Source organism: Harpia harpyja, chromosome 2, assembly GCF_026419915.1.
Source record: "Harpia harpyja isolate bHarHar1 chromosome 2, bHarHar1 primary haplotype, whole genome shotgun sequence".
Lineage (NCBI taxonomy): Eukaryota > Metazoa > Chordata > Aves > Accipitriformes > Accipitridae > Harpia > Harpia harpyja.
Window position 1 is genome coordinate 3677585 of NC_068941.1, and position 27809 is coordinate 3705393.

Below are 27809 nucleotides of genomic sequence, written 5' to 3' on the forward strand. Positions count from 1 at the left end.
GCAAACATATTCTTTGTGGCGCTCTGCTTCCCTGTTGTTTCTGATATTCTTCTAGATCAGCTCTGCAAAAGAGGTGTGAACATCGTTAAGGAGAGAGAGGTGACCTGGGATTCGCAGCTGCGAGGTGCTGAGCGCTCGGAGCTGCTGCCGGCCCCTCGCACCGGCCAGGACAGACCCTTCTGCAGGGGCCTGCACACACGGCTGCAGGTCACGGAGAAGCTGAATAATGTTCTTGGCCTCAGCAAGCTGACTCGGCTGTGTGACTGCAGTATCTCTTGGAAATGTCTTGTGTCTGCTGTGGAAAAGGCAAGGAGTAATTTTGTCAGAAAGCAAGGACATTATTTTTCAGTGACATTGCTGTGCTGTCGATGCTCACAGAATAGCTTGCTGGGATCTCTTGGACTGAATGGAAATGTCAAATGTGTTGCTATGGCCAAATACAAACAGATATTTCCAAAGTAATATGGCTCTTAAATAATTGCATGTGAGATAATAGCAATTGAAGAAGCACACATGACAAAAAACTAGTAAGACCAAAAATCGTTTTGGTCAAAATTTGAGGGTTTTTTGTCTGATTTTTAATGCTGTGATTCAAAAAGCCTATTTATGCAGCAGAGAAGTCTCTTGCTATTTTGAGGCTTACCACAGAAAGCTGATAAGAGACACAGAAATACAGGTGCATCTTCTTAAGTATATCTTCTGCATAATATCAAGTCACAATGAGGATCCTGACATTAGGACAGGACAAGATGAAAGACTAAAGCCGCTGTGTATCTTTCAGTATCAAAATACAAAGCCCAGCATTACATGACACTAATCTATGCAATACCATGGGCAGCTTGAGGCCCATCAGGTCAATCTGATGAGGTTCTGCCACCATCCCATCTGTTTTGTATTCATCTGTCACTGAGACTCAGAGCCACTGGAGAGGAAAAAGAACTGGCAATGTCATGCAGTGGCTTTTTGACATCAATACAAGCCGTGTGGGAATTGCTAGATGTTGTTTTGTGGTATTTAAGGGCATTAAAATGTAACGCGGGGGAAAACCCACAAGGTGTATAAAGACCACATCATCTCCCACTTACGAGTCAATACAATTGTCATTCTTCAAAATTTCTAGACCAAAAGCTACAGTTACACTGCATTTCAGCTGTTCCCTAACAAAAGGAGACAACGTGTCGGGCTCGGCATGTCACCTTCCCACTGGTACAGTCTGAATCCTCTTCTAGGCTCCGCTATGACCACTGGATGAAAAAGGTACAGTATGGACTCCATTAGCTGGAATGAGCTGGTTGTGTCACTCCCTATGGTTGTCTGAAAACAGATTAAGATTTGGCTAATGGTAGATGTTAAAAGGAAGAACAAGTAACAGCGGCCATATACCCAGTGGGACTGAGGTTTCCTTTAGCTTGGCACCCCGTCTCCAGCAGCACCAGCAGTTGGTACCCAGGGAAGAGGAAAAAAATGGATAAAAAGACACTGATATGTCCTTGAAACAGCCCCTGAGTCTCTAGAGTGCAAAGTATTTCTTTTAACTCCTACTTTATTATCCCTTCTAGTAGGCTCTGTTTCAGTCCTCGGTGATGCCTACTGAAAAGTAAATGCTCTCTGTATTTCCCACGGGCTGCCCTAGTTTACATCATCACCTTGGAGATAGAAAACACAATTCTCTGCAAAATCGGTATCTGCTTGTCCTGATTCCCGATTCATTTTCTTTATCGGAGGTGAGGAAGTGAAACCCTGACCCCGCCGAAATCCCTGGGCAGGTCACAGTTCAGTTCAGTGCGGTGGGGGTTGCAGCTTTGGGAGGTGAACACAAGGCAAAGAGAAGTACTTTGGGCATTCCTCGCAGGTCGTGGCACAGCTCGCTGTTTCTACCCTTTCTGTGGCGCCTTTGTTCTCGGGCAGTTTCCATGGTGCCTCTGCTTTGTCTGCAGACCTGTCTGCAGGCAGCACTCTTCTCAAACACGCCACACAAGATGATTTTATGAGGCGGTGCATCGCCTTGCGTGGCTGCTCCGCAAAGCTGTAGCACAGGCTGCTAGGCATCAGCTGCCACAAATATTTTGCAGGCTGTCTCACGGGCACATCTTTAGAAAGTATGGATTGATGTTTTTTAACTGAAGGGAGCGATACAGATGATGCTACCTGGGAATCCAGCTCAGCTTTTCGCCAGTCATGTTTGGCAAATTAAAATAACAAGAGGAAGGCTCCTGTCTTGTTGCTGGCAATGTAGCGCTGCTGGAAAAAAAAAAAAAAAAAAAAAGAAAAAGCAATAGAAGGCGTAACAAGAAAGAGCAGCCATGCTGCTTGCTGCAGCACTCTGCAAATGTTATCTTCATCTGACACGGGTGTGAAAGTAGATGGTCTGTGTATGTAACGCAGCATGGCTCCCTTCACATAGAGACTGGCAAGGATCAGGTCAAGCTCATTTATCCATTATCCAGCTGTTAATTCTCTTCTAACCATTCTGATACTGGACCACTGACCCCCTGAAGTGCTTCGGCAGGCGACAGGGAGGACCTCAAGGTCCTCCTGTCAGGTGCAAAGTCAGAAGGGCTGAGTAACCTGGCCCCTGTTTTTAATGTCCAGGAATAATATCCCTCGAGAAACCCTGAGCTTTGAGAGGTAGAGGCTGTTCAGAGAATAACGGTAGAGTGCTTGTGGCCCAATACTAGAAATATTTCAGCAAGAAAACTGGTTATATGAATCTTACAGGCTGTTCATCCAAAAAGAACTGGAGTGTAAAATCACTGCCCAAGTGAAAAAGCAGGCAAAAGGGCAAAGCTGTCCTAACGGGGATTTTAACTCCCAGGCACAGCAGAGGGTACATTAAATGGTGGAAGTAAGGCTGGATGTCTGTTAGCAGGCTGTGTACAGGACTGCCATTTAATCCAGGACCTGCAGATATCAATAAGAAACAGAACAATATTAGAGTTGGTATCAAAGTATAGAGAGAATAAAAGCGAGGACACAAGGGCAGCTTAGAAATAGAGATGTCCTGGTCACAAAAACTCAGTACTTTGAGCAGAAAAGAGGTTTTCTTCATTAAGGTGAAGCTTGTACTGTGTGTTGGGATAGAACAGGCTGCTCCCCAAAGCTGGACATGAAAATTAATTGTTTGTAAGTCTTGGCAGAAGTTTTCAAAGATGCCTGGAAAATTATAATGGCCAATTAAACAGGAATCGGTCATCCAAGTCCTTAGGTGGTCCTGAAAAATCACAGCCACTCTGCACTGCATCTAATTTTCAGTCAGAATCTTCGCCTCTGCTTCTTTTCACTCTTCTCTCCCAGCACTATCCCCAAGCTCCCGCTGGCACGGACCTCTGGCTGAAGCCTAAGCCAAATAGCTGGGCTTTGAAACATGGCATTCGAGCAGCCTCAGTGGGGACAGGAGAGAGGATAGTCCGTCCCTGCTGAGGCTATTCCGAGCCAAATCTGTGGCAGCTGTTACACACCAGCCGACCGCTAGTTTTCCACCAGACACTTTCCTCTCACTTTTGGCCCACGGAGGTGGAAACAAATTTGGATCAGCAGCGAAAAAGCAGACCCCGCCCCAGTGAAGTTAAGAATTGTGAGATCTATTTTGAATGTTGGTTTTTTGGTTTTTTTTTTCTTGTCTGATGTTAGCATCTCACATGCACATGCCATGCACCTGACCTGTTTGCTTGGGCTACAGCTTCTGGGCTAGGCGTCGAGTCTGGCAGAGATGACGGGAGTCCTGGTCCTTCAAGTTGAAGGACGCTTTGTGAAGGAGCGTTAAGGGAAGAACAGCGCGTGCTGAGCACATCCTGCGGAGCAGGGCACGTGGCACAGAAGGTGGGACTCTAGAGAGGCAAGTCCCCAGCACGTGTGATCCTCTGCTGAAGCAAGGTCCCCAAAGAGCTTTAACTGACGTAGATGAATGTCGTCCTTCCGTGCTCTCCTCAATTATTCCAAGTTGAGCGGGGCTGAATCGCTCCCTGCATCAGCATCGGTCCTCCTCTTCAAGCAGGGCACAGGCTGGCGGGGAAACCATGCCCAAAGCGCTGTCGCTCTAAGAAAGACAAAGGAGGAATTGAGAAAATCGGATCATTCTTTATAGATCTGTACTGTTTCCCCCTGTGCGTTGGGGCCTCGCGCTGGTCACCAGCAGCACACAGGCTCGTTTCCTCCTCCCCTCCTTGCTGCCAGGAGGCATTAACTGGCTACCAGAGCTTGCTCTTTTTTGCCTCAGACTGAGTTTATTGCAACCACAGAAACAAAATGAGGACAGGGTGCCTCAGGGTTCTTCTGGGCTGTCCCCATGCCCAAGGTTGAACCTCTCTGGATTATTTGGGGTCAGGAGAGAGATTTTTCCACAATCAGCCAGTGCTATGGGCCATATCAGTAAAAGACCATAAGGAGCTTCTCTGCACTAGCTTAACTTCCTAGGGCCCCCTGGGAATTTTACGATGTCCTTGGTTCTCCCTACCCGTCCCCGGGAACTCCACACCGGGAGTGGGCTGTACCCGAGCGCAGAGGTGAGGGAGGTCCTTCACCTGGCAAAGGCTTGGGAGAGGGGAAAGGAGAAGAAAAGCCTCATTGTTTTGGAGGTTAAGTGGTAAAATAGAGTTGCAAGAAAACAGGAGCGAAAACTAGCCCTGAATGGAAACAGGATCATTGGCGCTTTCTCAGACCGGAGCAGTGTCACAAGCTTCCCTTAGAGCCACCCTCCGGCAGCACCTTTAAATACCGCAGGCTTCAGACTGAAGCTTAGTCATGGCCAGAGCACTGCTGCCCTCTCGCCTGTGTCTTGGTTTTCCACCGGTTCTCTCTGCTCCACCCTTCTCATTCACTAAGTATCCAATTCCCACCACCTATTACCAGCTATTATTGCTTCTTCAGCCCTCCTTATCCTCTGCATCCATCACTGAGTGAAATAAATGGAATACATATGTTGATTATGGGACAAATACACGTGGAGGGAGAGCCAGGTCTCCAAGCTGGCTGGCAGACATACATTTATTTATTTGTGGTTCTAACAAGAGGGGGCTGTGTTCTGTGCCTGTGTAGCACCTTCACACCTAGCAAGATGTGATAATAACCTGAAAAAAAAAGTTTCTGTTCAAAGGGAGGTTTTATTCTCCCTCTGGTCCCTCGGGGCCACTGGCAAACAGCCCTCCAAAAAACATCAGCCTGCAGCTGGATCCAGCTGACCATCCAGCTGCCAATGTGTCGGCAAGGAAGGGATGTAGGGATATGAAGCTGGAGGTGGGGCCAAAGGTGTTGGCTAAATCCCAGCGTAAACAAGACTAAGTAGTTTTCAGATTAATTAGCTGGTAGGAGTAAATTTAGCATCTCCCTCATGCAATAAAAATGATGGTGATTTTTGAGCCTGTGCTTCCAAAGACCGATTTTAGCTGATAGCACTCAAAACCAGGTTTGCTGATAAGATCACACAAACTGGAGCAGGCTCTCGAGCCTGGGGCAGGGTGGGAGTCCGAGTTTTGCAGAGGAATGCTTTTAAATAACAGTTTTCCTACACCTTTTATTACAGAGCAAAATTATTTTTGGAAAGAAGCTTGAGTGAAGCAGCAAATTTCTCCTGAATAAGAGGATCATGTTTTTTCATACGCTAGCAGGTGCATCGCTGCATAACTAGACAGGTATTTTGGTGAGGATTTGTGACGTGGTGCCACACTTAAATGTGAGGGAGTGAGCGAAGGTTTCCTTGGGCAGGCAGGCAGGGGCATAGCCAGCTCTTGTGGCTAAAATCTAGAGATAAGTGAGTATAATTAACTGTTGGAACCACTTGCCTAGGGATACAATGGCTTCATTTTAACTCGACGATTTCAAATAGTCTTTCTGACATGTATATGGTAGCTCCACCAGCTGTTTGGGGTTTGCTATAGGAGTCACCGAGGGAAATTGTATTCCTAGAAATTCCTGTCTTATGTGGGAGATCAGACTCTCTGATTATAGGGTCCCTTGTGGCCTTAAAATATCTGGATGTAGGCAGCCGGGAATAATTCTTCCCCCCTCGTGTTCCACCCAGATGAAGGCCAAAAGGCATTTAGCAGTTGAAAACCCTGCATGCATTTCTGCGCAACCAGACGGCGGAGGATGATGATAATTGCACCTGAAAATATCCGAGTTTCTCTAAAACCCTAAGCCACGGTTTTATTCCTGTATTTTGAAACTTCACAGCAGAAGGGGAAGGAATAAGGAGGTGGTGTAATTTAAAACAAAGCCCCAGTGCGTTCAGCCTGCTGCCCGGGGCTGCCCTGCCTGTGGCCACCCGCTCACCGCTGGCCCGGGTCTGTGGGGAGACTGTGGGTGTGTGCGTGGGAGAGGGGGTGAGGGTGGGCGGGGGGTGTAGAGTGGGTGTGGGGGGGGTCGCGGGCAGACGCGAGGGGGTACGTGTGCGATGGTTGTAGGTGTGAGGGGGGGTGTGTGGGTGCGAGGACGAGGCGGGTCCTCCCCCGTTCCCCCCCCACCGCCGGCGCCGCCCGCTCGCCGGCAGCCGCGGAGCTGTCCATGATCTCATCGGGAGCCCGGCCTCCGCCTCCGCGCCCCTCCGCGCCCGCCGCCGCCTGCGGGCACCCCGCCGCGCTGCACCGCACCGCACCGGCTCCCTCGCACGCACACCCACCCACTCACCCACCCGCGCAGGGGCCGGGCGTGCGGCCGCGCTGCAGCACAGCCCAGGCAGCGGCACCGCCGCCGGCCGGCCGACCCGCCCGCCCGCCCGCCCGCCCGGGAAGGTCACCCCCCGCTCGCCCCCCGCGGCGGCCGGGGCCGGGCCGTGGGGCCCCGGCATGCTGGCGGCCGCGGGACGCCGCCGGCCGCGGGGCTGAGGAGAGGCGGGCGCCGGCGGGAAGGAGCCGCGGGGCGAGAAGATGGCTTCCCCCGCGCCCCCCGCGCCGGGAGGCGGGCCCTCGCCCCCCGCCGGCCCGCCGCGCCTTCGGCAGGTGGGTGCGCGCCGCGGCGGCAGCGGCGGCGACACGCGTGTCCGCGTCCCAGCTCCTTGCGTGGGGCCGCGCCTGCGCGGGCGGCAGGTGCGGCGGCGGAGGGCGGGGGGGGGCGGCTGAGCCCGCCGGGGAGGGCCCCCCGGGGCCAGGCGGGGCTCGGTGGCCGGGAAGCAGCGGGGCTGCTGCAGGAGAGGGGGGTCCCCGGTGCGGGGGGCCGCCCGGCAGGCTTCCCCGTCCGCCCGCCGAGAGCGCGGCCGCGGGGAGGGGGGAGACGGAGCCCCGCTGGACGGGGAGGGGGGGCGGAACTGTCGGGACCCGAGCGGCCCGAAGGTACAGCGGCAGTGGCGGGCGGGTGGGTGCTCTTCTATTCTGCTTGTCGTTCAATTAAAAAAAAACCCAAAACCCAACCGTAAAATAACCAAAACCCCCCACACCCACCCCAGAATTATTTCAGGCAGCGCACCTGCGCAGGTGTGCCCGTGCAGTCACACGCAGAGAGGGAAGCGCGTGCACGCACACGCACGTGTAACTTCACGTGGTCGTGGGCAACGGTGGTGCAACGTGATACGTTTTGTGCTGCATTACTGCTGTAGCCGAGCGTATCGAAAGGCATGAATAAAATCTTAATTAACGTAATGCAGCAATTTCCCAGTGGCTGTTCCCGCTCTTGCTGCATGCAATGCTTTGCCGTTTGCATCTATCCCCTTGCAAGAAGGGAGCCCTGGTTTGCAGCGGCTGCTGCATTAATTTACATTTGGAATGGTGAAGTTGGTGGCAGGAGTTGTTTGACAGGAGCGGTACGGCCGAGCTGCTGGGGATCATGGGGGCTTCATACCATGAGCGCTTTGTGTCTCCTGAAAACAGGAGAGACAGAAATGGAAGGACACAGGGCTGGCGTGTTCCATTTGCTCTTTGCTGCTAAGGCTGTAAGGTTACTGTGGTAAGATTAATAAAGAAAAAGCTGTTGCAAAGGAGGATTCCCAATGAGTAATCAGATTAGCGTCGTATGTATGTACTCAAACATAAATCCAAATATAAATCCCATCCTGCCCCCCTTTTTCTTTTTTTTTTCATTTTCACTAAGAAGCGGGCGGTGCCGTTGATGAGGAGATCTCAGGGGTCTGCAGTCGGGCAGGCATCTGAAAGTTTGGAGGAGTACCTGAACTTGTCAGCCCCCTTCCGCGCTGGAAGTTTGGGCTGGGTCACTTAAGCAAAAAGGCCTTTGTGTGGGTTTGCTTCTGACCCCGGCTGGAAATGCCACAAGAACAGCCGCCCCCTCACCCCCACGTATTTTGGCACTTCCTGTTCCCTTCCCCACTGGAAACTGGAAGAAAAAAAGTGTCTGATTTTAGTAGCACAGTTTGGTTTTAGGAGGGAGAAAAATGAGCAGGGATCTCTCCAGTTTATTGGCAATCCGTACTAGGTGCAATCGGCACTACCAGCAGGACAGATGAAGGGCGTTGGGGAGGGAAAAGAAGTTGCAAGGTAGTGAAGGAAAGGCCTGGTGATGAAGACCCCGAGCACCGGGGATCCTTATGAAACCTGGCTTCTGCTTGCCTATAACTTATTCCGCGTGCTTACTGGAACCAGGTAGGCGGTATCCTTCCAAGCAGCGACCGAGACCCCCAGTGACAGCTCCCTTCCTGGGATGATCCTGCTTGTTTCAAACCTTCGGTTCGCTCCTCAGCAGCATGGGAAACACGAAGTTGCCAGTTATTTATTTTTTAATAGCAAGCAATTATCACTGTTAATAGTGCTTCATAACAAGAGGTTGCCACTAGCCGCCGGTGGAGACGAAGGGACGGGAAGCCCCGCTAGACCAACAAGCTGCTTTTGGCTCCGTAGTTTCAAATGCGGGGAGAGTTTGCTTTATTGAGAAAGTAATAGGGTAGCCAGGGGTGAAGCAGAGCATCCCCTGCCCTGTGCTGAAATACACCACTGAGGAAGGATCCAGCACGTCCAGTCGTGAACCCAGGCTGCTGCGTTCTGTGGAGAGTTCTGAATTGACTTCTCACGGGGTTATTCATTTTACATGAGAATGAAACGGCAATGTAATATCCTGAATTAGTACGCGGAAATCACTCATGAAAAAAATTGACCACTACAGTTGTTTTACTGTCTTCCTATGCATTTTGTCCACTATATTTAGAATTATTTTTAATTGCATTTAGAAAGAAATCACTCATCAGACATGTTTCTGAACTACAGCTGTGGAGGTCTAGTATTTATTTGAAATATAATTTTTGCTATATTTTTGCTGCCCTTCAATAAGATAGCATACATACAGCTTATTGGGTGACCTTCACAGGAATTTAAAAGTCCATGAATACATGCAGAAAGCCACTAAAGACCAAGGTAAAGAAGACAACAATGGCTGAAGTCAATCAATTTTTCTATAAATCACTACCAGCCTCCCACTTTACGAAGCATCTCTTGCCTCCTTAGGAGGGAAGGAGAGTAGACTTGAGAGAGTACAAAACAAAAGGGAAGTGAGCACATCTGCTTGAAACCATTGTACTGACTGTTTTGTTATCACAACGCACTTAGCACAATAGCCCTTAATGAAAACTCAAATCAGCAACATGCTGAATTCCCACTACACGGGGGCCTCTCAGAGGTCCTTAAGGCTAGTCCCGTCTTGCAGCTTGATAGCGACAGTCACTGAAGAAGCTGTTTGAACTTAAGTTACATTTGCGGAGTTTTTACTATGTCCGTCAGTTAATTTAAGAGGTCTTTGAATCTGTCCTTCGTGTTAAATATATATTTGGGGGCACTTGCAGAACCGAGGCCATTATTTGCATCTGTTAGCTGTGAACCTGTTTTAGCATGAACTGTATTTTACCTTAAACACCTGAGTTGTACCATTTAACTTGTGCTTAAAGTGCACCTTGCTGAGCCAAGTACTGCAGTCAGATACCAGTGAAATTTGTTACATGAAGCTGGAGAATGTACTAAACAAAAAGCCAGGGTATTGTAAATTACACCATTGCAGACCATCGTGTTTGGAATAGCATGGATGTGGTTTCTCTCATTCGTAGACACATGACTTATTTCCACTTTTTTTACTTCTAGTTGTCAGGGCTGTGCTTGTCTTGTCAAAAGAAAATTTAAATATTTATCCTCACATTAAAAAAATACAACCGTGTTAATGAAATTTGCAAACCAAATACTAAGTTTCTTGCATCAAAACACAACACATCATGTGTAGAAGATACAAAGCAACAAAAATAGTATCAAAGGGAAAGACCAGGATGCTGGGTTGATGTTGTGACATGGATCTATGATTAAATGGACCCTTTTATGGCTCTCCCATTGACTGTTTGTCAGGCAGGTCCCTTTTTCCAGCCTCTGTTGGAAGCTATTCCAATGCTTGAACTCCACACGTGCTGCAGGGTCTACTACACCGGACTGCCCTCCTCAGCCACCACCAGCGTATCAGCAAGGTGCATCGCCATTTCTGATGACGCTCCACGCCGTAAAATCAAGTTGGCTTCAGAGGAAGAGATTCACGTTACTGTATTGGGACCTGACTGATGGATTAAAAATTGTTCAGAGTAAGAAAGAAATGACCGAAGGTACAAAAGGATAGAGATCACACTACGGTTCAGTTCTGGTCCTTTGAACAACCGAAAGATTTCAGTGAGGTATCCTGTTTAATTTGGCATTGTGATTTTATGTGAGTGTGCTTCTGTGAGTAAAATAAAGGAAACAGGGATAAACGCCCCCCCCCCCCCTTGCTAACTCTTCCCTACAAAATATTTTTAATCCATTGAAACTGCAAGCTGCCTAACTCATTAGCAGAAGAAAGGGACAATAGTGCTTGTACTGTTTATGGGGCAATGTAAAATTAGGGTAGTTTAGTGCTTTGGACTTGAGCCGTGTATATGTCTGGTTAAAGAGAGACAGGCCAGCAATACTAGAACTTGTGAATATTGTATTAGACAGTACTAGTTTTATGATTTAGTGAATGTATTGGTTTTGTGTGGCAAGGTTTTGGTAGCGGGGGGGGTTACAGGGGTGGCTTCTGTAAGAAGCTGCTGGAAGCTTCCCCTGTGTTCGAGAGAGCCCATACCAGCCGGCTCTAAGACGGACCCGCCGCCGGCCAAGGCCGAGCCAATCAGCGATAGTGGTAACGCCTCTGTGATAACATTTTTAAGAAGGAAAAAAAAGTTGGGACGGCGGTATTCGGCAGCCGGAGAGAGGAGTGAGAACATGTAAGAGAAACAACCCTGCGGACACCAAGGTCAGTGAAGAAGGAGGGGGAGGAGATGCTCCAGGCGCCGGAGCAGAGATTCCCCTGCAGCCCGTGGGGAAGACCATGGTGAGGCAGGCTGTCCCCCTGCAGTCCATGGAGGTCCACGGTGGAGCAGATATCCACCTGCAGCCCGTGGAGGACCCCACGCCGGAGCAGGTGGGTTCCCGAAGGAGGCTGTGACCCCGTGGGAACCCCGCGCTGGAGCAGGCTCCTGGCAGGACCTGCGGATCTGTGGAGAGAGGAGCCCACAGAGCAGATTTTCTGGCAGGACTTGTGACCCCGTGGGGGGCCCACGCTGGAGCAGTCTGTGCCTGAAGGACTGCACACTGTGGAAAGGACCCATGCTGGAGCAGTTCGTGAAGAACTGCAGCCCGTGGGAAGGACCCACGTTGGAGAAGTTCGTGGAGGACTGTCTCCCGTGGGTGGGACCCCACGCTGGAGCAGGGGAAGAGTGTGTGATGAGTCCTCCCCCTGAGGAGGATGAAGCGGCAGAAAATAACGTGTGATGAACTGACCGTAAACCCCATCCCCGTCTCCCTGTGCCGCTGGGGGAGTGGTAGAGAATCCGGGAGTGAAGTTGTGCCCGGGAAGAAGGGAGGGGTGGAGGGAAGGTGTTCTGAGATTTGGTTTTATTTCTCATTACCCTACTCCGGTTGATTTGTAATAAATCAAGCTAGTTTTTCCCCAAACTGAGTCTGTTTTGCCCGTGACGGTAATTGGTGAGTGATCTCTCCTATCCTTATCTCGACCCACAAGCTCTTTGTTATATTTTCTCTCCCCTGTCCAGTTGAGAAGGAGGGGGAGTGATAGAACGGCTCTGGTGGGCACCTGGCGTCCAGCCAGGGTTAACCCATCACAGTGAAGAATCTAAAGAACACCTTTACTAGAAAAGAACGAATATCTTCTCACTAATGTTGTAGATGCTTCAAAGGGCTGAATTGTATCTAGTGACTTTGTTGCATTCTAAAGGGAAAAGTGAAAATTGAACTGAGATACAGTTATCTGAATATATTACACTGTGCAAGCAGTTCAGCCTATAGATAGCTTAGAAATGACAACATGTCAGCCATAGAAATAAAGTCAATGGTAGAGCTAGGCAAGAAATAGTTTTCAGTTTTGTGAAGGTATTAGGTGCTCCAGAGTTTTGCTGCGTCACAGTAGGACAAATCTTTCAACATTTTTCATGAAGTGAAGAGAAAGATGCGTAAACAGGTGTTGCCTGTCTTTCCTGGGCTGAGAGACGCACGGCCGTAAACACTCTTTCTGCCTTGTTTGGAGCAAGAGAGTGAGACTGCGATTCCCACATCACTAACCCTCAGACTGTTCTGGGGTCCTTGTTTGAGAACCAATTCTCCTGTTGTAAGTGTCCCACTCAGTGTTATCTGCCACGGCACTTAAGTACTGCTGTCCTGCTGCAAGTCTGAGCATGCATGAATAAATCGATGATCTTCGTCCATTATCTGATATGAAAAGAAAGTGTGCAGCAGTGCCTTTTACTGTGATTTAACTGATCTCAGTCAATGTTGCTTATCATCGGGCAATGTACAGCAGTCACACGGTAATTTTCCCGATGTCATGCCGTTATTGATCCCCCTGAAATCCCTTTATTCCATATAATTCTCTTTTGGTAAAAGACCTGTCTGTAAAATGATGCCTGTAACTGGAAGTCCTCCTTTTCCTATTTAAGCTCTTTTTTTTTTCAAAATGTAGTTGGATGTATTTGGAAATCCAAGTATGTTCAAAAGGACGTAAAGGACTCTGGGGTGCCGAACTCATGGCTTGGAGCGAGAACCAAAAGTGGAGGGAGAACAGCCACCATGGTGTTCAGAAGAAGAGTGCTGGTGTGGGTGTGGGAAGATGCAGAACAGAGCTCCTGTCGTTCTGTTTCTCCGGGGATGTTTCCGTGGCAAAATTGTCCTGTACTGCAAATCTACGCGAGCAAGACATTTGCTTGAGTACTTAAGAGAGTGGAATACGAAACCTTCAGATTTTACCCGATACCTTGTTACTAGGAGAGCCGAAGTCACCACAAGCAGTTGAGACTGCTGGAAATAAGAAGTATGCCTGGCCTTGTGTATTGTGCCAAACGTGACTTTTGAATGCAATAGCAATTCACCTCTATGCTCAAATGATACAGTTTTTCAGCCTGTTGGATTACAGAAACTCTAACAGATGTGGTCTAATCGGTATGAGGTCTCCACTTAGGGCTTGACAAAAATCTGTTACAGGGAACACTTCAATTGGTGTGTGGGACTGCAGGAACTAGTTTTCTTCTTTTTATTTTCTTTTCTCAAGGAGTTTCCCCCTGTAACTCTACTGGATTTTGTCTCTTACTGTTTTATACTTTTCTCCTGTGAAGGAGGAGAGAACAAACCCTCTTAAAAACTTGTATGCCGCTGCAGTGTTAGAGGTCATCTTCTGGACTATTCATACTAGTGACTATTTATATAGTACTGGTGTGCTTTGGTGCTGCCTTTTCTAGCCCACTGCTCTTTCCCACTCCCCAGGCTTTTCCTACTGCAGGATGTTCTTTGTCCCCTACTAACAGTTGGTGGGATTTGAGGATATTTGAAGCTTCTTTTCCATGGGTGGTTTAGACCGATGCCCCTCCCAGCCCACCCTTGCAGTAGCTTTGCTTTGGACAGTATGTTGTTTGCCTTCACCTCTTTGCTGGCATGGATTCTAGTTCCATAATTTCAAAAATTAGATTGGTTTGAATTCCCCATTTTCAAGGTTTCTTTGAACTTTAATTTGATTCAAGCTTATTTTTAATTTTACCTTCTGCTACCATGAAGGATTAGAAGTAATTTGTTGAAAACTAGAATGACTTGAAAATCAGCATAGTGAAGTATTCGCTTAGGCGTCACAGCACTGAGTAAAGAGAACATCTATCAAAACGAACATTTCTATTTCAGTGAACCATGTATGCCATATCAAAGGGAAAAGGGTGCTAGAAAATGTGTTCTCGCTGATTTGAAATGACGAAACATAATGCATAATGAACCTGTTGCATAATAGATGTAGGCTAATGTAGGAAAAAAATAATTACAGTTAGCGCGTAAATGACTACATGTGTCTAGATTACATATAAAAATTACTATGCTACAGTGTTATTTAGGTTGCAAAATCAAGCACTTAGTAGTTAGAAACTAATAGAATTAAGGGCTGTGCAGGCTTAATTCTGTTCCCTTCTGTGTCTGTCCTTTACACTGCACTGGGCTCCGGAAAAAAACGCTTAAGTGATCAAATAATTAGAAACTGAATCACAATATGTGATAACACACTGCAGGATAATAAACATACATCTGCCACACTGCCAGTTGTTTTTTAGGCCCACAATCAAGAAAAGGGAAATGGTAATTTTGGAAAGCTTCCTTCCCAGCCAAACGTGAAGGGAATTTGCAAGCAGAGATTAAAGGTACAGCTCCGACTCGAGGTCTTTATCCCGGCAAAGTTCTCCTATCACCTGGGGGCTGGGCTTTGGGCATATGGCTGGACTGCATGAAGATTATCTAATCCCTGGAGAAGAAGAGTGTGTATGTATGAAGGGAGGTGAAATCTTTTAAAATGCTTGCTTTCTGTAGCATTCAGCGAGGGAATCAGAAATGATCACGGTAGGAAGAGGTATGTTGCCACAGATCGCACGCAAAGCGCATACCAGGGAGGATGGATGGGAAGAACAACCAAACTAATTGCTGGTGCTGTGTAAAGCTGACATTTGGTGTAGAGAAAGCCTAAAAGGGATACTTTCTAAAAGCAAATGCAACCTCAGCTAGAAGGTCAGTCTGCTGCTTAACAGTTCAGCTCAGTATTTGTGTTTCATCCACCTGAATACTCTAAACAATCTCGAGGCAGGCAATAGAGGCAATGGAGCTTTTTTAAAAAGTAGCAAAAATTCTCCATAATAAAAATCTCGTATATGCAAAATTACGGCCAATCCTTGCTATTCAGTCCCGTTTTCATGACATACAGTAACTGAAATGTAGAGCCTGCGAGACCGCGTGACCATGGGTTGGTTGCATTTAGTCAAAGGAGCACTCTGAAGTCTTGGAAATTAGCACGTCCTTTCGAGCGCGCATGAGAGTCTAAAATGAGGGAACTCTGGTGAATTGTCCCTATTTATGCAGAAAATGCGTGCGAAAATTTACCACTGCCATGAAAACCACTTCAGTTTGAGGTAGCATTTTTAGCCTGCTGTGGAGGGGAAGAATTAAAGTTTTAAAATCCATTCATGTTCCAATTGGGTCTTTTCTTGGTTTGTAGAAAAGAGGGTGGAAAAGCAAAAAGAGAAATGGAAAAAGTGAGTTACAGAGCATTGTCTGTCAATGGGCAGTAAACATGTTTCCAGACTAAGTTAATTTAGTAAATACTGTCAGGTGCCCTGATGTATGCCTAATACCAGAGTACCTAAACCAGGTGGAAAGGAAAATAGACAAGGTGTTGTTTGAATATTCTGAAGTGTATAAAAACAGAAGCTGATCATTTTATATGCAAGCACTTCTTCAGGGAGGCCGTCCCGGGGTAGCGCTGGCAGCAGGCCTGTCAGGGCTGGGACACCCCCAAAAATAAACCCAGCAGGAGACCATTTGCTGCTGAGCCGTATTACAGTTTTATGCTGGAAAGCAAACCCATTGAAACCCAACCAGGCTGTTGCCAAAACACAGAGAGAGAGGGGTTTTGGGGGGAAGGTGTCCCTGGAGAGCGATAGGCTCAGGAAGGGCAGCCCTCGGGGACCGCTGAGCCTCATTCCGCTCCACCGAAAGTCAACATACTGAAAATAAAGATTATTTTCTCTTGTATGCAGGCACGTGTTTACAGTTGGCTTGGGTCTTTAGGGGTGCGGAGAGAAAATAGCTAGTAACCATGCAAGAGAATAACTGACTGTGAGGGACATCATCCCTCCTAAATTCCCAGAAAAAAGACTTTTTTCGTCTCCTCAGTCTTTTATTCCCTTTCAGTTGGCCTGGCACCTCACCCCCTCACAGCTACTAGCAGAGCTGTGGGGATAGCTGGGTGACAGCCTCCTCCGACCCAGGAGCCTGCTTAAGGGCCGTGGTAATTACATCCAGCTGGTGCTAATTGTGAAGCAGGTCCATCACACAATGGTGCTGTAACTCACCTGGTCACCTCACGCCGCGATTGGGTAGAAGGTACCAGAAGCAGTAGAAAGTGTTGCCTTAGGACAGCTGGTGCCTTTTTGGCTGCAGGGAAGAGGCTCCTCTGGGCTGGCTGCTCCTTGGGTGATCACAGAGGTAGTAGTTTATTTTATTTTTAATATTAATGCTTAAGAGTCAGGGGTTGGGCTAAGGATTTTAATTTCATGCTGATTTCTGTGTCAGTATTAAATCTACTATATTTCTGTTTCTGAGGCTCTCTGCTTGTTACAAAATTTCTTTCCATGCTTCCTAATTTGTATGTGTATATCCTGTGAAAAAATTAGAGTGTTTGGGAGAGGCTTGGCTTTGGGTTTGTTTGTTTGTTTTTTGTGTTTTGTTTTTTGTTGTTGGTTTTAGTTTGGTGGTTTTGGTTTTTTTTTAGTTGTTTGGGTTTTTTTTTCTCCTGGGGTGTTCCCTCCCTTACAATGTTTGTACATGACAGTGTTAGCAAAGGCTGACTTTTGGCTGTTGGTGTTACGTTTTTGTTCAGGGAGCTGTTGGAGATGTCCCTTGCTCCAGGGGCTGGGGGGCATGGAACCTTCTGGGCTGTGGGGCTGGCTGAGCTGGGGGCATGGAACCTTCTGGGCTGTGGGGCTGGCAGCTGTTTTGTGGGGCTGGCTGGGCTGGGGGACATGGAACCTGCTAGGCTGTGGGACTGCCTGCCATTTTGTGGGGCTGCCCCTTGCCCCAGGGGCTGGCTGGGCTGTGGGGCTGCCCGCCATTTTGTGGGGCGGCTGTGGGGCTGCCCGCCATTTTGTGGGGCGGCTGTGGGGCTGCCCGCCATTTTGTGGGGCGGCTGTGGGGCTGCCCGCCATTTTGTGGGGCGGCTGTGGGGCTGCCCGCCATCTCTGATCAGGGTGCACTAGGATGGGAGTGAGAACAAATACCACAGCTTGCTTTGAAAAAAGCAGCTACTGCATGCCTCATGTCCAAGAGGGTTTGCTTCTGAACTTGGCTGTAAAATATTGAAGGAATAGTGCTTCTTACCAATCAGTAAGTAAAAAAAAATTAAAACAAAAAGAACCCTACCCCCAAAATCCACCACAAACTTTGTGAGGCTTTCTGTGCTAAATACTGTTCACTACATATGTGTTGTGGAAATGCGACTTGCTGCTCTTAATATCTGTAGCTTTGTTGTTTCCCAAGGTTAGATCTTTATAAAGTAATAGTAACGTTTGCTGTGAAATACCAAAATGGTCATGCTGAATGTGCTGTGTCTGCATTTAAGTTTTATTATGAAGTATTTATTGTGAGGTTTTCTTTGTGCAGGATTTTAGGCTTTACATTAAGGTGACTTGCTGTGTGATGTTGCCTCAGAAACCCTGATGAATGTATTCTACACAGCTGTGTGTGTTCCTGTGAGGGTGTGGGTGGGAGGGAGGGCCTCTTCAGGCTGTCTTCCTCTGAGGAACTGCAACAGCCCCACCTGAATGGGTCACTGTACTGTGTTGTTATCGTGCTATACTGTAGTATATCACAGCATGTGATGTCACTACACTGTGTGGTAAGTGAAAAGGCTGACATTATAGCAACAGAGAAGTAATTCTGGCATCTGAGCTTGCACTTAAGCATCAGTCTTGAGCTACAGTCACTGAGAATATGCCCCTTGAGCGGTAAATATGCTCTGCTGTTGATCAGAGAACTTAGCTGGGCCTCCTCTCCTGCTGCTGGTGTGTGTGTGTGTTGAGAGAAATCTCTTCTATATTTATAAACAGTAACTGGTAAATGGGATTTAGATATTTCCTAGTTAACTGTCAATAAAGAACTGACTAACAGAGTGGGGAAAATACTTGACTAAACACAATATGTTCTGTTCTGATGGCCATCCTTTCTTTCTCTTCTATCCTTCTTTAAGTGCCTGATTGTTCTTACTGGGATGGTGAATAAGCTGGGAACTTAGAAACAACTGTCATATCTAGCAGAATGTAGACTTCAAGATGTACTGTACTCTGTACTTGTTATGTTCTTAAAAAAAATATTTAAGTAAAGGTGGGGGGATGAGCTAGAAATTGCTGTTCATTACCTTGTGGAGGTTTATGAACTTGGGTGGGTAAAACAGGCTGTATTCAGAATCTGTTGTTGACGCACACAGATTTTTAGAGCGATGCAAGTGGGTGGCTGGCTGAAACAATCTGATAAAATTTATGTCAGAAAGCTGGGCCTTACTCACTGAAAGTGTCAGGAATGATACTGTACAGAAAATGGGTTAAAAGTGTAGTGCTGCAGGTTTTCAGAACTGAGGATGTATTGAGGTGAAATTTTTCTTCCAATTTGGCAAAAATTGCTTCTCTTCTGATGATAATTTTAATGTGTTATGATTAAGTAATGCGGAGTGCTTGATGTCTTGATGTTTTTCTGATAATTGGCTGAACATGCAAACTAGGCTAGTGGTTACTAAACCCTCAATGGAGAGACAACAGCAGTAGTATGGAAGCTTTGCTAATGAGATTATGGCAGTAATGGCAGAGTTCTGCTTCACTCTCCCCCTGCCTCAGAACACAAAATTGCAACCCTGAGAGCCAAAGTGTTTGTGAAAGTCACTTTGGGGAATACTGTTTAAATATGTGCTCTCTGTAAGTTATCTAATAATATCCTAGAATAATATTTGTATCCGTTTTCCTTTGTTCTGTGCCATAACTGCTGGTATCAATTATGTGCAACTGCTCTGCATTTGTAGATTCAATCAAGTTAAAGCTCTGGTCAAGTTGTACGTCACATCTGAGATACCCAACAGAAAGAAAAATGGACTGTGTTGAGCTGTGGGACTGCACAGTACTTACAGTGCAATTATTTGTTGACTCTGGTTGTATAGTTTTGGGTTGGTTTTTTTTGTTTGTGTTGTTTTGGCTGTCTAGTCTTGAAGTATTTTGATTTATCTGCAGAACCTGATTGCTCCTATAGAGTATTAAGAGTAAATATGTAATGGGGCAGTTACTTGAGACTTCCTATATTAAAGGAATCTTTGTTTATGCAACAACGATTCATTCATCAACCCTGTCCTGCAAAACATTTTGGACAAGTGTTTGCCTTGTTAACTCTTTGTTTTCAGTTCTGCTGATGTATATAAAATGACAGCTACAGGAGTTTAAGTTGCTGACCTGTCCCTTTCAGGGGTTCTCTTTCTATGATATTTTGACTATTGATAACCAAGGTGAGTTTCTGCAAGTTACATGCTGTCTTTGACATTAAAGCTGTGCTTGCTGAAAACTGGTAAGAAGCTTTGTGAAATGCATCCTTTCTTAATTTGAGCTTTATTTATAAGTTGCTTTATTTATTAAGGTAACCTGGGTGTTTTAAGATGATGTATCTGGGGTAGGAAGAAGAATATGGCCAAGGGGCCTCTGTCTTCTTGTGGAGCTTACACATCTCCTTCCATGGAAGTGGCTGGTTCCTGTGTGCTGAACTGCTAGTGCTAAGGTCCAAGCTGGTAATGGCATAACTGTCATCCTGTTCTTCATTGCTGTTAATATTTGTACTTCTTTAGGCATCCACTTAGTTTTGCTGAAATCCTTGCATCAAGTATTACATTCACTATTGCTTGTTCTAAATATGTTAAAGATCATGAATTAAATAAAAATGGTACATGTATTTTTCAACAGACTAAACTGGAGAAACGCTTGATCCCTCTAGTGATTGCTCTTTTCAAGGCAAGTGAAACATGCATGAATATATTCATGTGACTGTCATGAGGCACATGACTTTGTGTGGGGTCTGTATGTGAGGCACAGACTGACATGAAGAAATGGTGTGTGACCTAAAGTCCCGGCAATCTTGCAGAGGATGTGAGAGGTCTTGACATAAGTTTTATGTCCTGTTAGAGAATGTTCATCTTGTGGGATGTTTCCAAACATCCAATGGATGGCGTGTATTTCAAGTATTCAGACTGGCTGGATTCAAGCTAGTGAAACAGTGCTGTGAATACCCTTATTGTTTATGTTAGGTCTAATGGTGAAGTACTGCTTTGAGCCTACCTCTGAAAAGACTGAGGGTGTCCAGAGTTAATTCATCTTCTTTAATCTTCCTAAATGTTGCAGTTCTTTTTTTTTCTAAGAATAAAAAAATGTAATCCTAGATTGCTTACCTACCTGTATCTGTAGAGTCAGAAAATATTGAACTGAGGGCAATTACCTTTTTACAATTCCTATACACCACTAGAAATAACATGCACCCAAGATCTTTGGTTTTAAACAAACCACCACAAACACGCACACACCCCTGCAACCTGCAACTCCCAGAGGAGAAAAACTTTGCAGTTAATTCTGAATTAGGGTGTTTTGTATATGATCTAAGCTAGTAACTGGCTGTTAGATCATGTGATCAGAACTCTGTACAAGTATCCTTTTATGCTCTTTTAGTGTGCTACAGCTACATGAATCTTCTGAGAGATTTTTGTTTATTATTTTATCTTTCTAAAATCTAGCTTTCCCTCCTCCCCCTGGCGCGGAATGACTGCCAATACTTGGTCATCTGTGACCCTCAGCTGCCGCTGTTCTCAGGAATGCGTGTTTCGTTCCAGCGGCGGTGAAGGACTGAGGCTGCGGTTCCCTCTGATGTGTACTGTGTGTGTACGTGTGGGTGGCTCAGGAGCTGGCAGGGAAAGGGGCAGCACTTTGTCATGGGTAGAACTCTCTTGTGACTGCGCAAGACCTTTCTGGGAACTTGAACTTGCTCAGGCTGCATGCTAATATCCTGGCCTTGATTCAAGACGATATTTTAGTTCTTGCAGAGAGCAGCAGCTGGTCAGGGCACGGAAGCCAAAGCCTGTTTGTTCGCCCGGGATAGCAGACGGGGGCGTCACATGCTGCATGTACATCTCTTGTAATGCTGTAAACTTTGAGAATTTTAACATCCAGATCATGTCACTAATAATTTAGTCTTAGATTTCCTACGGATAGCTTCTTGTATGTGAATGTGCCCTTTAGTGAGACCATTTATGAGAATTATTTCTGTAGCAATCGGAGATTTGTACTGGAAATGCTCTACCTTGAATCATTGCTGGTTCATTGTTGTCTTGGTATGCAGTCTCTGCTGTCTCCTGGCTGGCTGGTATTTGACAAGGTGGATATTCCAAGCAATTTTGGGACTCCTTGATATGGACTATGTTGGAGTATACCTGAAAACCAGAAAATAGGGCTGATGCCCCTCCTTCTGGTCAGAGTTTTTTGAACTTTGGTCCCTTATTGGGGACCAGGAGCACACATGATTTTTTCAGGTGACAATAATTGATGAAAATATGCCATTGCAGTCCTATTTTTACCCACCCCACCCCTTGCCAAGCAAGTACCTGTTAGCACAACCTTCTTCAGTCTTTACTGAGAGCAAAAATAGGCTGTTCCTGAGGCTCGTAATATGCTGGAAGCAATGGGTAATAGACAGTCTCCCTGCTGGGTCAAAACCTTGCATGAGCAAAGTGCAATTCCAATGCTGAAAGTTTCAGAATAGCCTGTTTGAGTTGCCAGATGAAATTTTCTTGTGTATCTGCTTGCAAACAGCCGTATGATCTTAGGAAGGTCTTTAGAGCAAGAGCCCGCATTCCTGCTATTTGAGCACTCATTGTCTCATTTGTGTTACAGGAATACTAAGCTATTATGTGTGTTGTCTCACCATTAAAGGGGAAAATTTGTTTGGCAAACCTTTGCTTTGTATTATTCATCACGATGGATCACTTGTTGAAACCAACAAACTTGATTTCCAGTAATTCTCTTACGGCAGTTATGAAGTTCTAAGGTTGCAGTTGGAGAAAATTATTTATTCCTAAAAAAGGGAGCAAGAACAACAGAGGATCTTAAGTTTCTGTGGCATTAAATGCAAAAGGGGGAAGCCTTATGGTTCTCAAAGATGGTTGGGCAAGTCGGAGCAAGTAATGAGCAAGAAGAGTTGGGTATAAATATTTAGAAGTAAAAGTACCTCTGTGAAACTTCTGTTGGCTCTGGTGGCTGCTAGCTCCCCTTTGGTTTGTTCAGCTTGAAGAAGAGAATCCATATTTAGTAAAGCAAATATGTATGGAATCTATGAAAGCATTTTGTCTGACACGTTTTGGGTGTGTTCTTAAGATTTGTTAAGTTGATGGGCAGGCACTGTAGAAAATCGATTGATACTCTATTTTTATAGTATGAACTAACTTACTCAGCATGGGCTAATGAGTGATAACCTCTTATCACCCAGACTAATACTGCTTCTGGCAGGTAATTTATTTGCTCCTAGTCTTGGCACCTATGTCTGAACTATGCTATTGTTGCTCCCTCGAGGTTAAGGTTAAAGACCTTAACTTCTCAAGCTGTTTGACCTTGGTTTTATCTTCCTGAGGACTCTAAGAGCACTGTACATGGAGGGCTGGGGAATCTGTTGTGGGGCAGGGTTGGAGGGGGTCTGGCTCTTACTGTGTGCTTCTGACTGTCTCTGGACACTTTGGGTTATCTGTTTATGGTAGCACATGCATCCAGCCAGACATGAGGTGACACAGCCCGCCAGACAGCCGGAGTGTTGTGTGCGCCATATTCCCCTGTAAGTTGTTCAGGGTTCCATGGCTCAGGCAGCTAAGGCCCCCTTGCTGGCTGGGCTTGGTTCTGCAGCTTTCTAGTCTTCTTGTCAGGTGATGGCCAAATATATTAATGGATAGAAAAGCATAAGAAGTCCCTGTCAAGGTTTTATGTTATTGGCTGCACTTGATGAAACTGGCATCTCCTTTGTTTGGAATGGTGTTTTAAGAAATACTAGATAGCCTGAAAGGGTACTCACGATAGAATAGAGGTTGTCTTGCCTTTTTAAGTTTTGCTAATCTAAAATTATTTAAACTTCCTGGAGGATCCGTCCTTCGAGGCATTTGAAAGTTGAGGAGGTAGCCAACTTCTACTCCTTCTGTTGTCTCATTGAGCTTTAATTTGACTTGTGTCTGCAGGAGCTTTTGACATTGAGTTTTACCGGTGCATCACCAACATGTAGCAATAATACAGCCTACGCATCTCTTCCCCATAACAGTTTTCCCTGAAAGTATGGGTGTATTGCATCTGTGATTTTTTTTTTTACTTTTTGTTTTCATTGAGGATTTGCAGAGTTAGTGTACAGATTCATTTTAGTTGTAGAAAATTGAGCAACAGTATCATGGGGTTTTTTTGAGATGAATAATAGAAATTCCTGATGACTGATGCTAATTATGATCTATCAATTTGAAATACTAGAAATGCCATGTACTGTAAAAACAAGCTCCAAGTCAGCTCTCCAGCTTCCTACAATACTATTGCTATGACAAACAAACCCCAGAAAGTAAAACAATTACCTATCCATTCCTGCTGCTATTAAACAAGAAATTGAGGAAGTTGGTTACCTTAGTTTCAGCTACAGCTTAAAATTCCTTACTAGGCTGTGTTGCTTCTGCAAAAGTCACAAAATCAGCATTCACTTAAGGGCAGCAAATTTCAGGGCTGCATAAAGAACATGTTATTAATCCTTTTTAGTTAAGTTCTACTTGTGGAATACACTGCCAATGATTACTTAGAATAAGTGATGTAAGCTTATGTTGCAAAACACCTCTTGTAAGAGGTTGGAGAGATAATAGTATATCTAAACTAATTTTATCTTGAATTTTAATTAAGCTGGATTTCAAATGGAATTTCTAAGGCTTATATGTACACCCTGAAGAATTAATTTTTAAGTGCATGGAGTGGCTCATTGTTGCAGAATACGTAGTCTCTTTGCTAAACAATTCCCTAAAAGAAATTATTTTGTAACAATAAATGTTTTGAAGCTGGCTACTTAAAACAACAGCTCAGCTGTAGAATATACACTGTTGTAGAAAAGGCGATATGAAGTCTTAATCAAAAGAGTGTAATGCTTTTTGTTGAAAGATAAAGGCAGGTTTACTTGATGTCTGTTCTTTTTGCTTTGGTAGTATATATTTTTAAAGATCTAATAGGAAGCATATGTACCAAAGACTTTATACTTAATGAAGAAATTGCAGTGAACCCTCTAGACTTAGTTTTCTAGTGAAGTGGCTAGAGTAGCACACAATGATACACTTATGTGGAAGAGAAAAATTGGAAAATACTGGCTTAGGGTATGTTCTGAAGAGAGCTTTTTTTCATATTGTAGAAAGTTGAAAAGATTAGAGCAGGAAAAGTTAAGTATTCAAGTATTGTGAAATCAAACACAATAAAAATTTCTTACTGTAAATGGGTGATTTCTTGAATCTTTGTCTTAAACTATTTATATCTGTAGTTGTCATAATGACTGTATTTGTCATAAAATAATCCTGACCTAAATGCAATTACAAAGATAAATGTCTTTTCAGAAGTGCACTTAAAATTAAATTTTCTCATTTAGAGGTGACACACATATGTATTTTTGGTCCATTTGTAGGAAGATGGAATTATGTATGGCAGAACACTTAGCATGGTAATGTAGATTATGATAGCTGAGCCGTTGACTTTTTTATGGTTAAAATCCAGTGGAAGCCATGGAATAACTATGAAGGGTGATGTTTCTATTGCATTTTTAATTATCTTAATGACTATATATTTCACTCAAAGCTCTTTTCATGTAAAATTGAAGTAATTTTTACGCAATTTAACTATCAAATTTAGAAGAACATAAATATGCATATAGATATCAGTATGCATTTGGAGAAATCCTTCTCTTCTAATGTGTAAGTACTGAATAATGGTTTGCATCGGGCATTTTGAGTCAGTTTTATATACCCCCTGTAGATGGAAAACCTGTAGAAATCGAACTGGGGATATAATGTAGCCCTTGATTGTAACTAAATGTCTCTGTTGAGGATTACCTTCTGTCAAAAGTGAAAGCAGTCTTGCATCTGGATGTACATTACTTACATTAAACCAGTCATTAGACGGAAGACTTTTTCCCTTCCACTGTGAGGCTGTAAAACTGATGTGAAAAATTTACGCTGCTGACCAGAACAGTTGGAAAGAAGGAATTGGGAAAGATGGCAATCTTCTCTCCTTTTTTTTGAAGCCTAAATGAAATGTTGCAGATTGCAGGTGGAGGTTAATTTTTGTCTTGGTTTAGGCAGGTTGAATGTGTTGAGCTTTTTATGTGTCTGTATTGCCCACAACAGAGGATACAAAAAATGTAACTTTTTAAAGGGTAGATGGGCATCTATGTCAACCTAAAGGTATTTTAAGAAGTCTGTTTCAATTTTTTGAGATGTGTCATCAGTCATGATTCTTTGCCTGATGAAAACTCATGTCTTGCCTCCTTGAAGAAGGAACATTCAGTAATCTTGTTTTACCTAACAACTGATCTGTTCAGCTGGCATCAAGCTGCTGCTCCAAAGAGAACAGTGAGCTAGGTGTCAAAGCCAGCTCTGAAATGTGGTGGAGAGCAGCAAGGGTGTCATCTGCTACCCCAAACGCAGGCTCCACAGAGTTGTGTTGTTTTGGTTCATTTCATTTTAAAACTGCACTGATGAAAGACCAATTAGTTTTACTTTGAACACAGTGGGGGGAAAAAAGTTTAAAAAAACCCAACAAATGCTTGGTGTTGCTATCAGAACCCACTATTGGACTGTGTTGCCAGACAAAAATACTATTGAAAACTGGTTACTGGTCTACATGATTTGACAAGACAAATACTTCACTTCTGATTCCAAATTTATATTATGGGGGTAACTCATGAGGAATTTGGACATGAGTAGACATGGGAAATGGTTGTGTTTTCCCAGATGCATGAATTTTTTAAAGTTGTATAACTCAACTAGCCAAATATTTGAACAGTGTACATATTTCAGATGTCCTGTGTATAAATGGGTTTGTGTATCACAGACTGTCTTCTGTGCTTTCCTCAGGTTTTTAACTGCCCTTGCAAAAGAAGGACTATAGTTAAACAGCTGTGTTGCATGAAGAACCCTCTAGGCACATGTGTAAGATGACCTTGTTCATGTGGTTGGATGGTCTCCTGAAGAGTTAACTCAGTAGTAAAAAAACTCACTGTGTTCAGCTACTGATCTGCAGAATTATTACATTTGGCCCTAAGTGCTTTTCAATTTGATTTGGTTTGTATTTCTGAAGCTTTTTCATATATTGGGTATACCTATGGGAAGAGAAGTCTTCATTTACTGTAGCTTTGCCAGAGTCAGCAAAGGTTGAACCTATTAAACCTGTATGAGAAGACAGCTCAGATAATGAGATCTTGAAATTGGTGGCAGTTCTTCATTGTTGTTTCTTTTTTAACCTTATGAGAGGTTGACTTTACAGCTATCAGAGACCAGATCTTGATTTTGCATCTCTGCAAAAACTTGTCAGGTAGCCTGCTGTTTTCTCATGCTGAGAAAAATTGCTATAGCTGAGGTAAGAATGTAGCTTTTGCTTTCAAACATCTGCATCTTGGCTGTGCTGTTTCCCAAGCATGCCAGTTTGTATCCTTCTCGCCTCTGGAAGTTGCCCTGGTGTATTATAAGCTGTTTGCAGGCACAGTTGTAGTGGAAGCGTGGTTAACTTCCATGTGTCACTTGTGAGATGGAACTGTAAGATTAAAAAAATTCAGCTTTTTGTCCTGGTATTGTATGCATTAATGCCTAAATAACTGAGATACAGGAGTAGTTTTAAACTAGTAACTTACAGTTTTATCATAAAAGTAAGGGAAAACTAAATATGCAGCTTCCAAAAAGTATAGCACAGTTTTCACATCAGTCGCTCTGCTGGAGCATTGCTTATTCTACAGCTACTTTGTATTTGCTAGATGTACTGTGTTATTTGCTGTATTGCTTGATGATTACAAAAATCGAATGTTCAACTACTCTTAAAAAAAATCCAAGAGTGATTGAAAATTGGGCTGGAAAGTCCCAAGCAATATTATTTTGAATGACTGGTCTCCCCCACAGAGGAAGAAACAAACAAATGTTTGGCTGAATGGGCCTTAAAACTAAACCTGATTGCGTCAGCTCTTCAGATTCATGTTTTGAGTGACTGTGGTTGTCTATTCTATTTACCACATATGTTAGGACTGTGCTAGTGGTTGTTATGTGAATGTGTCCAGAGGATAAACTTTATTTCACTGAAGATACTTCCAGTAATAATCTTGTTTTCTTGGAAGTGCCTGGCTGGCTGTTTTTTTAGGCTGGCTCTTAAACGGCTTATCAGATAAACCAAAACAGTTTTTGAAAAATCCACTTGAACTGTTGGCCATGCCTCCATACATGCTTCCCCTCTTTCAGAGAGAATATGAGCAAAGAATCTGATCAAAGCATATTAATCTTGAAATATTCAATATTGTGAAAGATTAAATATAAAATCTCTGAAAGGGAATTATTATCAACTAGTAAGAATTGCTGAGAGAATGGAGCATATCTGTAACTCTTGACTTTCGTCTAATGGGAATCTATGGGAACAAGAGTCTCTAGACACACTTAACGTGGGAAACAGTTTACTTGGGAGTTTTCTCTTTTAGACAGACACCTAAGAAGTCGTTTCAGACAGCATTTTTTTTTGTACAGATTCTCTTAAGACTTGA

The 27809-nt window shown here is 44.6% G+C and overlaps 2 protein-coding genes across 2 annotated transcripts in view; both read left to right on the forward strand.

Moving 5' to 3' along the window:
* Positions 1–462, forward strand: part of LARP7 (La ribonucleoprotein 7, transcriptional regulator) — a 68027-nt gene extending 67565 nt beyond the window's left edge. The window contains exon 17 of the transcript XR_008239047.1: positions 56–462. The gene's annotated coding sequence lies outside the window, so the exon portion shown is untranslated. The remainder of the gene's footprint in view (positions 1–55) is intronic.
* Positions 463–6740: 6278 nt separating this feature from the next.
* Positions 6741–27809, forward strand: part of ANK2 (ankyrin 2) — a 382844-nt gene continuing 361775 nt past the window's right edge. The window contains exon 1 of the mRNA XM_052813238.1: positions 6741–6932. Within this exon, the coding sequence (XP_052669198.1) occupies positions 6861–6932 (72 nt within the window). The 5' untranslated portion in view covers positions 6741–6860. The remainder of the gene's footprint in view (positions 6933–27809) is intronic.